At 52.4% G+C, this 11,931-nt stretch overlaps 1 protein-coding gene across 2 annotated transcripts in view; it reads right to left on the bottom strand.

Moving 5' to 3' along the window:
- Positions 1-624: 624 nt before the first annotated feature.
- The window catches only part of ITGA9 (integrin subunit alpha 9), a 344,865-nt gene continuing 333,558 nt past the window's right edge, over positions 625-11,931 (bottom strand). For both annotated transcript variants that reach the window (XM_086720437.1, XM_086720438.1), the window contains one exon: positions 625-5,084. In XM_086720437.1, the coding sequence (XP_086576563.1) occupies positions 4,986-5,084 (99 nt within the window). In that variant the 3' untranslated portion in view covers positions 625-4,985. The remainder of the gene's footprint in view (positions 5,085-11,931) is intronic.

Raw genomic sequence — 11,931 nt, 5'->3', positions numbered from 1 at the left:
TGTGTGTTTGTGCATGAATTTTAACTACGGGGCACTGTAATAACTTTTAATAAGTATAAAGCCAGTAATGAATGAGATAGAAAACAAAACCCAGTAGGTTTGATTGGTATGGCCAAAGGCTTATTCTTGAAAGCACTGGCAAAGTAGATCCTTGTTGGTTTCATCCAGGGAAAAAAGAGAAACACACAGAAGTGAACAGCATTTGAGATAAGGACAGGGACGTAACTAGACAGATGGAGATTGCAAATGTAAGAGAACACGATGTTTGTAAACGTGTAAGGATGCTACCAGAAAGCTTCTGGGGAAATGCTTGGTGACTAGTGGAAGCAGTCTACTAACAACAAGGAATCCACTCCATTTAATTTGGGCACGTTTGTCCTCAGATCAAAGTCCCAGGTGTGGCCCTGGGCAGGTGGGTGACGCACAGAGAAAGTGGTGACTACGGAATGGAGGCCAAGGGTCGGGGACAGTTCGGCCACATGGAGGGGGTTGTTCATGCACAATTAGATAGACCTGCACGTGCTCTTTAACGGTCGCGACGTATTACATTCAAACCGCATCTTCAACACCCTAAAAAGGTTCAAGTTCTTCACCAGCAAAGAAATGACAGACCAAACTCCTGAATCATTTGCAGCCATTTTTTATTCCAAACATGTATTTTTGTAAACCTGCATTCCCCTAACAGTGCAAGTGAATTAGAAGTGACTGCATAAACTTTAATACACTTTTAATGACTTTGGGAGGAGGAACACCCCTCCCACCAAAATTCCTCAACGTAAATGTACATGGATGCATCAGTCAAGTTCTGGAAGTGAAGTTAGCGTGGGTGTCTGCCATGCAATTAATCACTCTTAAAGCTTTTAAACTCACTCTGCCCGTCACACCGTGCACATTAGGAAAAACAACAACAACAACAACAACAAAGTCTGAAATCTAGACCATTGTGCTATAAAGCATTGCACCATGCGGGAAATTTGTTCATTATCCCAATTTGCTGAAAATCGGAAGACATTCTAGTAGGTTCATCTTGGCCCTGGTGGCATCTGTATCTTCCCTTCAGCCATTCTTTGTTTCAGAAAATATTATCTGCTGTGTGTACCACTGCTCCACATAGCAGAACGACACATTGCTTAGACCCCTGTGCGTTGGAGCACTTCTGAAATGACACTCACTTTCTGCCTTTTGTCTGCTAAAGGGCCATTTCCCCGACATAACAATCCTTTGCAGTGCCTCTACATTCCCGGAAGTCTGGGTCAGGTGCATGTGGGTTTCACCAGATGCACATTTCATATGTAACCTATGTGTAACTGCATTCCCCTGGCCATACCGTCTTTTCCAAGAATAAAAGTAGCGGAACAGCCTTTAAAAAAAAGGACTCTGCTAGGGTTTTAACAGGTAGCCCACAGCACATGTATCACTTGGGGGATCTACTATACTTCTGCATTGAAAACAGGTCCCAGATATTCCTGGGAGGCCTGCTGGTTTTCTGTTTGTTCTTAACTCCCTTGCCTTTGGCTCAAAGATGGTAGGCTATGCGTGACTGGGTGACAGACGACTTTCTAGTGGATTTTCTACAACATTCACCAAACGTGAGAATACTCCTGGTGATGCTGATGCTGGTACCAGCTGACTGAGAGAGCGGATTCCTGACGTGTGCCTGTCAGTCAGCAGCAAGCCAGTGGACCCGCCCCCTTCTTCTAGTATCTCCTTATTCCTAAACCTTGTGGTCTTTTCTTGGGAACAGGTCTAGGACTCACTCTGGGGATGTCCCCAACTCATGAGTCCCATATCAACGGAGCATAAGTCAACCATTCTTGAAAAGCGGGCATTATTTTCAATTTTTACAAAGGTCCTTTTTCATATTTAAAAAGTGTCTCAATCTTCCCGTCAGTTAAAACCATACTGAATACATAACTAAAAGCCGAAGCAGATTGAACTAATGCTGTGTAAGAGGATATCTGATAGGACTCCACAGTGAACCCACAGAAGCAGGAGGGTTCGAAACCGGAATGCACTGTGGACTTTCAAAAGAATATTCTGGAGAAGTTGTACAGATGCCATTCACCCTGCCTGCTTCCCCTGAGAGCCTATTGAGAGGGCTCACGGTGGGCTGGGCTTCTTTATCACCGTGTCAAGCAGCTAACTTCCTGCTGTCGCCCCACCTGCTACTCAGCACCATCAGACGTGCAGAGGCACGTCCTTCTCCAGACAGATTCCTGGAGTGGCTGCCTTATGAAGTCTTGGTGATCTCCTGAGCGTATGACTGCCCATGTGGGTCTGCCGTTCAGAATCGACCAGGGGCAAACAGATCCTGGCTCCGAGACCGTCCACAGGGACAGGAGGAGTCATCCTCTACGTGGCCACCAGTGCGTCTGGACCCCTCGTAAGGGAGCTGGTTACAGGCTGTAAATGCGTTTGTCCAAAGCCGCTGAGGGAGCTGACCCAGGCCTACCGCCTAACAATCTTCAGTGGCTTATTAAAGGACGGCATGATACTATGAGCAAAAGTCCACTGAGGGAAAGCCGCACATGGGGTCTCATAGAGGAGACTCTCCGTCCGCCTCTGGCGGGAGGGTTTGGCTCTCCGGGCAGAATGTGCTACGGAGTTCTCTGGGGAAGCCCCAGCACTTAACGCAGCTCCTGATGCACAGCTTAAAGGTGTCCTTTAAGCGAGTGACCAAGACCCCCTCAAAACTGCCCTCACTACTTTTGATACAACTCACGGGGGAACTCTGACAACTGGTGTCTTTGACTGCATCTGCCCGGTAGCTACCTCTGCCTCCGTCCCTGTCAGAAGCAACATCCCCGCCTTCATTCTAAGATCAGCCTAGTTCATGCCATTGACCCTCTGGCCTTGTCATCTATTCCCAGATTCACCAGGAAGGGACACATGATACGTTCACTGTCTTTCTGCATCAGAGTCAACTGCATAATAAGAAACGAAAAGACGCTTCTGTTCCACGCCAGGTTCACAACTGTCCGGCATCCTCATGATTTTGCCTAAACTTTGCTATCTTTCCAGGTATTAGCCAAGTATGTGCGTGGAAAAGCCTGTCTCCTCTGGAGTTCTGCGTCTTTGCAACGATGTTCACAGACCCTCCAACATGTTAGCTTCCAGTGGACAAGGCCCTACAAGAAAGATCCCCCGTCTTGTTTCCTCTTTCGGTCCCACTTGCTAACATCTTTTATGCACCCGGGGCTCCAGCGGGCTGTAATAAGCCATTAAGGACTCTTTGTCAGACCCTGTTCTCAGCCGTGTGTTTTTTCTCTCCTCAGAAGGTTTGTGGCGACCGCGGCCAGGGCTGCGGCCAGTTACTGAGTGTCCCCTGCGGTCCAGGCGCTGTGCTGGGCACACTACACGCGTCATCTCATTGCCCTTCTAGAAAATCACATTGCACTCAAAACCAGGCGGCACAGCGCGGCTGATGATAAACACCAACCGGCAAACAGGGAGACTGGAACCGAGGGCAGCAACTCAGCATTCAGGCGCGCAGTGGGCAGGGAAGTGCCAGCGCTGCGCCCAGGTCCCAGTGCATTCTTTTTCACATCATTTCTGGATGCCTCCCCGGGCTGGGGGTGCATTTGCAGCTCTCCTGCAGAGGACTGCCTCTGGGCTGTCGGAGCCGTTCTGCCAGCCGGAGCTGAGAGTGGGAAATTTATAGCTCCCCTGCGCCCAAGAATCTGAAAGATCAGCTCCCTTGCCCCGGGTTGGGGCGACTCTGGGACATAACTTACCCTCCAGAGCTCCCTGCAGGATCAGGCTGAAGCTACCCTCCTCGGGATGTCCTCTGAAATGGCACCCTTGCCTGGCTCCCTCCCCTTCCCTGTCCTGCTTCCCTCACCCCCTTACTGCCGTCTCCTACGGGCAGAACACCACCTTATTCGGTTACTTGCAGGCAAATCTTTGTACTGGAGTCTGCTTTCGGGGAACCTCCCTTAAGATGCTGTTTTAAAAACTAAGGACAGGTTGAATGGTCATCTCTGGGAAGGAATCTGCAACGGCCATCAGCTGGGACAGCAAGAGTGGGAGGGGAAGCGGAGACCTCTGACCTCAAATTACCACGAAAAGGCAACACATCACAGCATTGTGACACAAGTCTTTGCTTGGTGGGCACTGATTTAGTCCTTGTGGCGAGCGGACTCGGATGCATGACGTCCAGGATGAGATGCCTTGCTGAGGTTTGCCAGGTGACCCAATGGCCTTGCTCCAAGCTCTCGTCCATTAATCCAAGTGCAAGGAGGGTGTGATGTCCGTATAGGTGATGCCGAGCAGACTTGTGCTAGGGGCAGGTTTTTCCATCCAAAGTCCTGTTGGAAGCCTTCCGATGCAAGGTATGTATGAAAAACCGCTTAGAGTCCTTTAGCACATTATTTCAAACGACTCCAGGCAACCAAGATGCGAATTGTCTTAGGGGTCTGACCTCAACCAGTATACGTGTGGTGCCGCCTGCTTCGTGGCTCACACGAGGTCTCCTCAGATTATTTTATGTGCACGTCTCTTTTTAACAGCAAGTCCCAAAGTACAATCAGATTTGTATGAATGCACACGTACTTCCAAGATTTCAGCCCGGAGATCAGTGCTTGAGTGAATTATATAACTATTTAATAGAAATAATAAAACATCGATACAAATATAAAGACATAATCAGTATATAAAAGGCTTATATTTATAAAAATACTTTTAGGTAACAGTTTTCCCCTGAGGGTTGACCACGCACGTTGCATCCATAAATATCGTTCACCTCTGTAGCTTGCTTTCCCAAGTTCGGAGTTCACCTTTAAGAAGAAACAGGTGGGGCTCCAGTCATGTGACCTGGCCAGAGCGGCTGCCTCAGGGTGGCTCCTGGGCTTGACAAAAAACGAGGAAGAGAACAGCATCAGTGGGGCCTCCGAAAAATCTGGAGAAGATTCTTTCTTCCAAATATGGAAGATACAAAGATCAAGGACGACAGGCGGCCGATTGGGTCACGTGACTGGTGTGGCAGGTCACTGGTTTTTCTGGACCCAGTCCCAACTGTCTTCGTTCTCTTTCCGGTTTTTCTCGGCTTCAATAATTTCTTTGTACCTTCGGCGAAAGAAGCCCATCTAAAAGGCAGAGGGAGGAGAGGCCGGGTTAGAATGCTGGAGAATCAGCCCTTTCGGTCCCCAAGGCAGCCCGGGGGAGGAGGGGAAAAAGTCCTGTACTCACAGACCTGGGAAGGCTTGGAAAGCCCCTCAGATTAGACCGATTTAGGAAGAGCATTATTGTGGAGCCACTTTTCAAAATGCACGGACTTTCTGCAGGTTCTCTCATGACTGTTCCTTATAAAGTGCTTTTGCTGAAGTGTTTTCCGAACGGGGTGCTGGCGAACACTAGTTACCGAGAGTTATTCAAAGGCATTTGGGAGTAAAATAGTGATTTGCGAATAAAATTCACAGTCAAATGAGTTTGGGAGATGCTGCCTTCTTTCTTCCTTAAAAAAAAATTTTTTTTTTAATATATATTTTTGAGAGACAGAGCGAGACAGAGCACGAGCAGGAGAGGGGAAAAGAGAGAGGGGGGACACAGAATCCCAAGTGGGCTCCAGGCTCTGAGCGGGCAGTACAGAGCCTGACGTGGGGCTCGAACTCATGGATGGTGAGACCATCACCCGAGCCGCAGCTGGACGCTTAGCTGACTGAGCCATCCAGGCGCCCCTCTTCCTTTAAGACGTATGTAATGCACAGTAGGAAGTCAAGGATCTAATAACCCTTAGTAAAGGATCTAAGAAACTCAGGGACTTGACATTTCCTGAGCTCCTTTGGCTTTTGATAAACCTATTGTTATCTGGGGAGACATCAGCCATCGTGGGGGAATTGCTAAATACTGCTCTCACAGAACAGGCTTTGAAAAGCGTCCGTCAGTCTGCATTCTACCTTGCTGTTCGTCTAGATCTTTCTCTCAAACCTACAAAACATGCAGTACCTGCCCCACACCCAGCAGTGTGAACTCCCCGAAAACTGGCATCTCACTGGATCCGGATGGCAGTTTCCTTCAGCTCAGTTCTGGAAAGACCTTCCCCTCTGACGTCACATCCGGCAAGACGAGTTTCTGGGTTTTCTCGCACAGGCATCACAGACATTAAGCATGGGAGCTGACCTTCTCCCGTGCTCGGAGAGACCCGGCACGTCTTGTCCTTTGTCCCCAGCATTCGTGGCCGCTGTTTCTGACGTCAGACATCCCTGCCTCTGCCCTTAAACGTGGCCAGCTGGAGTGGGGTACTCCAACACCCCCTCTTCTTGGCTGTGACAACCCTCAGGTGCACGACCTACCAGAGTTCCCCGGTGGAACTTGCCCGAAGCGGTAACCAGCCTTACTTACCGCGTCTTGGTGGGCCTCCTTCTCTTTTGCTCTCTCGCGTTCCTGCTCTGATCAGGGTTTCCTGCCGTCACCTTGCAAATCAATGACCCGCCCTCAAATCCCCGTTTCAATCCCCTCGAATTCAAACGGCCTCACGCGTTCAGTCTGCTGTCGGGGAGCCTGCTGTCCTGCAGGCTTGTGGTTCCACACCGTCATGAGCTTGTGACTCCCGTGGCCACGTTCGAAAGCGCTCACGACCAGGAATTTCTGCAGTGTGCCGCCAGGAGCGAATCTGAAACCTGCACCGAGCGAGTCATCAGGCCAGCCCAGCTCTCACGGGCACGCCCACTTCTCTATCTGTCCGTTCGTCCTCATACTCCTTCCCTGTGAGCTGAGCGTCCTCAGTCACCCGACGGTCGGAATTCCTTGCCCCAGAGAAGGGGCTGATTGGCCTCTCCGGGTTGCCAGGGGAATCCTGGGAGCGCACTCGGAGTGCAGTCAGTGAAGGGGCTGATGCAGGTTGAATGACGGGGAAGAAGCTTTCTTAAAACAACTGCCAAGCGTTTGCGGCTCTGAGTGTCAATCCGCACGGCCAGTGTTGTGGACACGGAGTTCCTAGTGTTTTCGGCCCTGGAAGTTTCTTCTCGGCATAAGACTACGTCTGCCAGGACCCCACTTTCTGGCACTCCCCTCCACCCCCCTGCCCACACACACTTTCCTCTCCTTAAGTCCCTATCACCTTCTCCCCTCTGCAAGGAATGTGGAATCAGGGCTTGGTCTGGATGTTCCGGAAAAAGGCCGTTGTCAAGGCCCTCAAAGCACGCCTGCAGAAGGTCAGGAGAGCAACCCAAGACTTACTGGAAATGTCTCAGGAGTTACTGCTTGAAATACCATTAAGATAAAGATGTGGTTGACTGGGCAAATATGTCATGAGCACCTTCTGTGCTAAGGAGGACATAATCACGAGAGTAAGGCTGGATGTAAGATGGAAATAAGGTTCCTTAGCACAGAACTCTGCCTGCTGATGGTGCAATGCTTCACTAATCCCAGATTACTCACTTTCAATTCCAGATAAGTAGCTCATCTCTAGTCAGGCGGAACTTCAACGGCTCCCTCATTATCCTTCGCGTTTGTCTTAAGTCTGAGGACTCCTTGAAGGCAGGGTTTGTGCATTTTGTCCCCGGAGCTTAGCATATCACCTGTACTTGGCAGTAACTGCAGAAACACCCACAATCCTGCGTCCCCCGCGTCCAGGCCCCTTACCACGTGACTCTGTGGGAGTTCCCATCATGAGGAGGGGGCTGGCTCCCACCCCTTGACTCTGCACTGTGACTTGTTCTGAAAACCGGATGCAGTGGAGGCGAAGCCGTGTCGGTACCCCGCTTGGGCCTCAAGAGGCCTCTCGCACTTCCCAGAACCCTGCCCAGCCTCCACGAGTTTGGTCTAGATGCGAGTTGCGCTCAGTGAGGCCCCCGAAGACCGGCCAGCCCCCAACTGCCTGCAGGCGCAGACACGAGTCTACCCGAGACCAGAGAACCCCCCTGTTAAGCTCAGCCCGACCCACAGACTTGTGAGCTAGACAGACGTTTGCTGCTTTTAAGCCATTAAACTTCGGGATGGTTTGTCACGCAGCATGAGTCAAGCGATACAGCACCCCGTGTTTTCTGTCTGACTTACTGGAAGTCTTCCTCGCAGGAAGAGAGGCAGGGGCAGCCGGTAGGGTTCTAGACCAAAGGAGCAGCGCCCTGCCTTGTCCTGCTGAACAGACTTTTCTTGCTCATCTCCAAGCGGCACAACAGTCGGCTCACTTTCTCATAGCTGTGCCAGCATAAGGATTTAAAATAGAGTGTGCAAGCAATCTAGCAAGGATCTAGAGCAGCCAGATGCACGGTCACGTGGAGCTCCCGTGTGCCCATGTTTAAGTGTCATACTTGCTACCAACGAGGTGACAGCACCATCATCTCCTGCGGGCATCCAGAAGCAAGCTCTTTTCTCTCAAGTGGAGTGGTGTCAGCTTTAGTCCTCAGAATCCCTCCCCGCCCCCGGGACGGCTGTCACGCCGCTCTCAGAAACAAAAGAGCCTTGCAAACTCTATGCCCCACTGCAACACCACGGGGTCTCAAGAGCTGTGTCCGACACAACCCGGGCGTGGCCTCTTAGACGGAAGGCTGGAGCTGGCCACTGGTGTTTGCCCTTCTTCGATGCAGCCCAAAGACCATTTCTTAAAACTCGGTCCACTCTCACGGCTAGGGAGTTGGGTACAGTGGTGTAGGCTGTGCACTGTATGAAGGGGGCAGTGCCCCTCACGCCGTGGATATCATGGACATGTCCATTTATTACAACTATTTTCCAGCAGATGGCAGTACAGTGTCTTTCCCCCCTCAACAAAATCCGCAGGTTTCCTGAATTTTCTAAAGGATGGGAGTACAGTTTCTGGACGAAGGGGCTCTGTTTGCTAGTTTGCACAAAGGTGAGTGGTGGCTCTCTGTCGAACTAATATTGTTTCTTACACAACTAAGCCAACTCCGTTTCAGAAAAAGAGAATATCAGCTTTGGGCCGTTTAGAGCCTCGCTGTGGCTTTTGATACAGAACCCAAAGCCCAGGCTCTGAGTTTACCGAGCAGTGGTCCCCCAACACCTGTGTCACACCAGGTCTGCCCATTGCCACAGGACCTTCTTGGAAGACGTGTACGGGAGAGACGCGACAGGGGGAGCCCCGAGTCCTGATGACTGCTCGCGCTCCAGCCACCTATCTCCTGGGCCACAGGTGAGGTCATTTCCTGGCTCTAAGACACCGATGGCATTCTCAGACCTCGGCGGGTTCCCAAAGCAACCCCGGGGCTGCAGCCTGGGGGGCACACAGCTGCATACACCCAGGGTTCACGCGAAGGCGGCCCAAGACACGGAGCCCTCGTCCGGTGGCGATCGTTCCGAGGAGGTTTTGGAAATTTTGGGAAAACTGCATTTTCAAAGTTTATGCTACAGGATGGATACACACAAGGAGTTATAAAATTCTTAAAACGAAGATAAATTGAGACTTCAAAGACATTTCTCTGGCAGCAGGCCCTCCTTAGGCACCTCCTCTGGCTCTGGTTACTCTGGGGGAGACGTCTGAGAAGTGCTGGGCAAACCTGGTTTGGCTGCCAGCTGAGCCCCCTGGGGGATGATTCATAATGAGTTGAAGCTGGACCCTCAGCAGCCCCACCGTCCATTCCCATCCAGTGGAGTCAATGTTGTCCTGCACTTTTTTTTCCTGGAACCTTCCAAGGGCTTGCATTGCCACTAGGAGGGCAGAAGGCCGTGTTTAAAACAGTTCTGTCTGCAGCGGAGGAAACGTTCACGGAAACCCTCGAGGAGGACTCAAGCCAAGCCTTGCTCAGCTGCAGACAGAGGCGTCAGCTTGCTTTCTGGCTTTTGTCCGCACCGGCCCTGATTGATGGCAGCCCGCAGCCCCAAAGAGCATCGCCCTGAGCCCTCCTGACAGACTCTCACAATTTTCCGATATAACCTTCTATCAAAAACCTACCCGAAAACAACTAGGGAAACGGCAGATTTCCTCAGGATGGCCCTCATCAGGGAGGTGCTGTGGGAGGCTCGAGGCCTAGGAAGAGAGAAGAAGGCCCGACCGAGTTTTGGGGTCTGCACCAGCCTCTTCCTTCCCAGCCCGATTTGGGGTGAGTGAGGGACTGGACTGCACAACTCCACAGCATCTGTGCTCTTGTGAGATACGCACCCCCTCCTCCCCCGGCCTGTGGGTTACCTCCCGGGAAGCCGTTCCAAGGACCTCGGACACACTCCTTCTTTGGACTAGCTCGGGGCCTCATGTTTACGGTCTCTCCGGTTACCCGACTATTTACACAGCACGTCTGTGTCTGGAGATGTCGGCAGGGCAACATCAGCCCAATATTTACTTCCAAGCATAAATAAGTCCCCACTGAGTGTCCCTGGCACATGGTTTTAATTGAGGCAGTGTGAAGGGTGTTGGTGGCTGTGTGTGTTCGCAGACGTGCGCGTGTATCCGTGCGTTCCTTCTCCGGAGGCGAGGCAAGGATGGGCCTGATTGGAGGGAAGGCGATAAGGCCAACGACCCCCGGAGGGGCCGCCAAACCTCGCGCGTTCTCTGAGCCCTTTCACAGATTTCTTTTTCTCAGAGATTCTGCTTGAGGTCAGAAGTAACGCTCTCCAATAAAAACCATGAACCCAACGCCAGCTCGAAAGCGGCGGGCTCTTGGAGCGGGCCCAGCTGAGGGCGGGGAGCAGCCCGCCTGCCCGGTGCTTGGGAGAGGGGAGGGCCAGGGGTCCCGGCCATCGTGGGAAGGGGCTGGCCACAGGGCTGGCAGGGGGGTGGCACTTCCCTCGCTGCTGGTCATCTCGCCTGGCAAAAGGGGCAAAGAGGAGGGAGGGGACGGTTCCTTGAACACGGGAGAGGAGGAGGCAGAGGGTTTCTCCTCGACCGAGGGGCGGCCTGTGGGTTCTGGCCAACTGCCCAGGGGAGGGGGTGGGAGGGAGAGAGAAGCGGGGGGCCTTAGACGCGGCTTCTTCTCCTAAAGGAAGAGCCTCCTGGCGGCCTCACTCGCTTGCCACCTGACTCAGAGGCTGGCTTAAGGAGCTGAAGGCGCTTCTTAACGTGCCCGAGTCCCACACCAAGCGGTCTCCCTACCGTAACTCTGAGCAACCACGCTTTCTTCCGTAAACAGGCCTTTGTGAGTGTCTTGGAGAGGCACGAGGCCCGGGCAGGAGCTAAGGGAGAGGGGAGGGAACTCATTTGGATTTTTCTCCCTTAAAAAGAGTCTCACGTTTCAAAGTTTTCTTCCTGCATGGTGGTTTGGCAGGCTACCGTAATCCTGACACGCACAGTTTAAATTATGGCCCTCGGCGTCTGCTAACATCCCAGCTTTGGCAAAGCTGATGAGGATCCATTTCAGTATCTGAAGAAGGGGCTGGTTAGCTCAGGGCCCTCACTGTGGATTTGGTACTGGAGTCAGGGCCTGGGGATGCCAAGCAGGAGAGCGCCTGAGGTGCCGTTGGGGGGGGGGGACCTTCAGGAAGGCCCCGGGTCTGCCCAGAGGAGGAGGCCAGTGGTGGGGGTGGGGGGCGGAGGGGGGTCTGGAGCCCCGCTCTGGAACAGGCCATCTGCTGACCTGTAAGGAGTTTCTTTTAGATAAACACGTAGAGCAACAGTGGATGATGGGCACATCAGCGGCCCCACAGGGACATGCGGGAGGGCCCAGGAGCTGGTGGCACAAGCTTGGCCCGGCCAAGTCCTGCTCGGGTGTGTGTACGTGGCTCAGCCACCATCTCTGGTCACTTACTTAACCGCATTTCCCAGAGGTCTTCCAGACTGACTAAGGCCTCTTCTGTCTACCGCTGTCCTTTTGCCCAGAGTCTGTCGCCTGGTAGGGAGGGACCCAACACTGTCTGCTGAGTGAAGGGACTAGCCATCTTTCAAGTGTGAAGCGTGCTGACCCGCAGGCCCGTGTGGCACAATGAATACATCAGCACAGCCACCTGCTTTGTTCCGCCTCCCGACCACGCTACGATTTGTGTTTACGTGGCACATTGTGGGGAACGGCCATTTTTGGCACATCGGCTCGAGGCAACGGCCAACGACCG

Source organism: Puma concolor, chromosome C2 (genome assembly GCF_028749965.1).
Source record: "Puma concolor isolate L17-30 chromosome C2, mPumCon1.1.hap2, whole genome shotgun sequence".
Lineage (NCBI taxonomy): Eukaryota > Metazoa > Chordata > Mammalia > Carnivora > Felidae > Puma > Puma concolor.
This window is presented reverse-complemented; position numbering and strand designations above follow the sequence as displayed.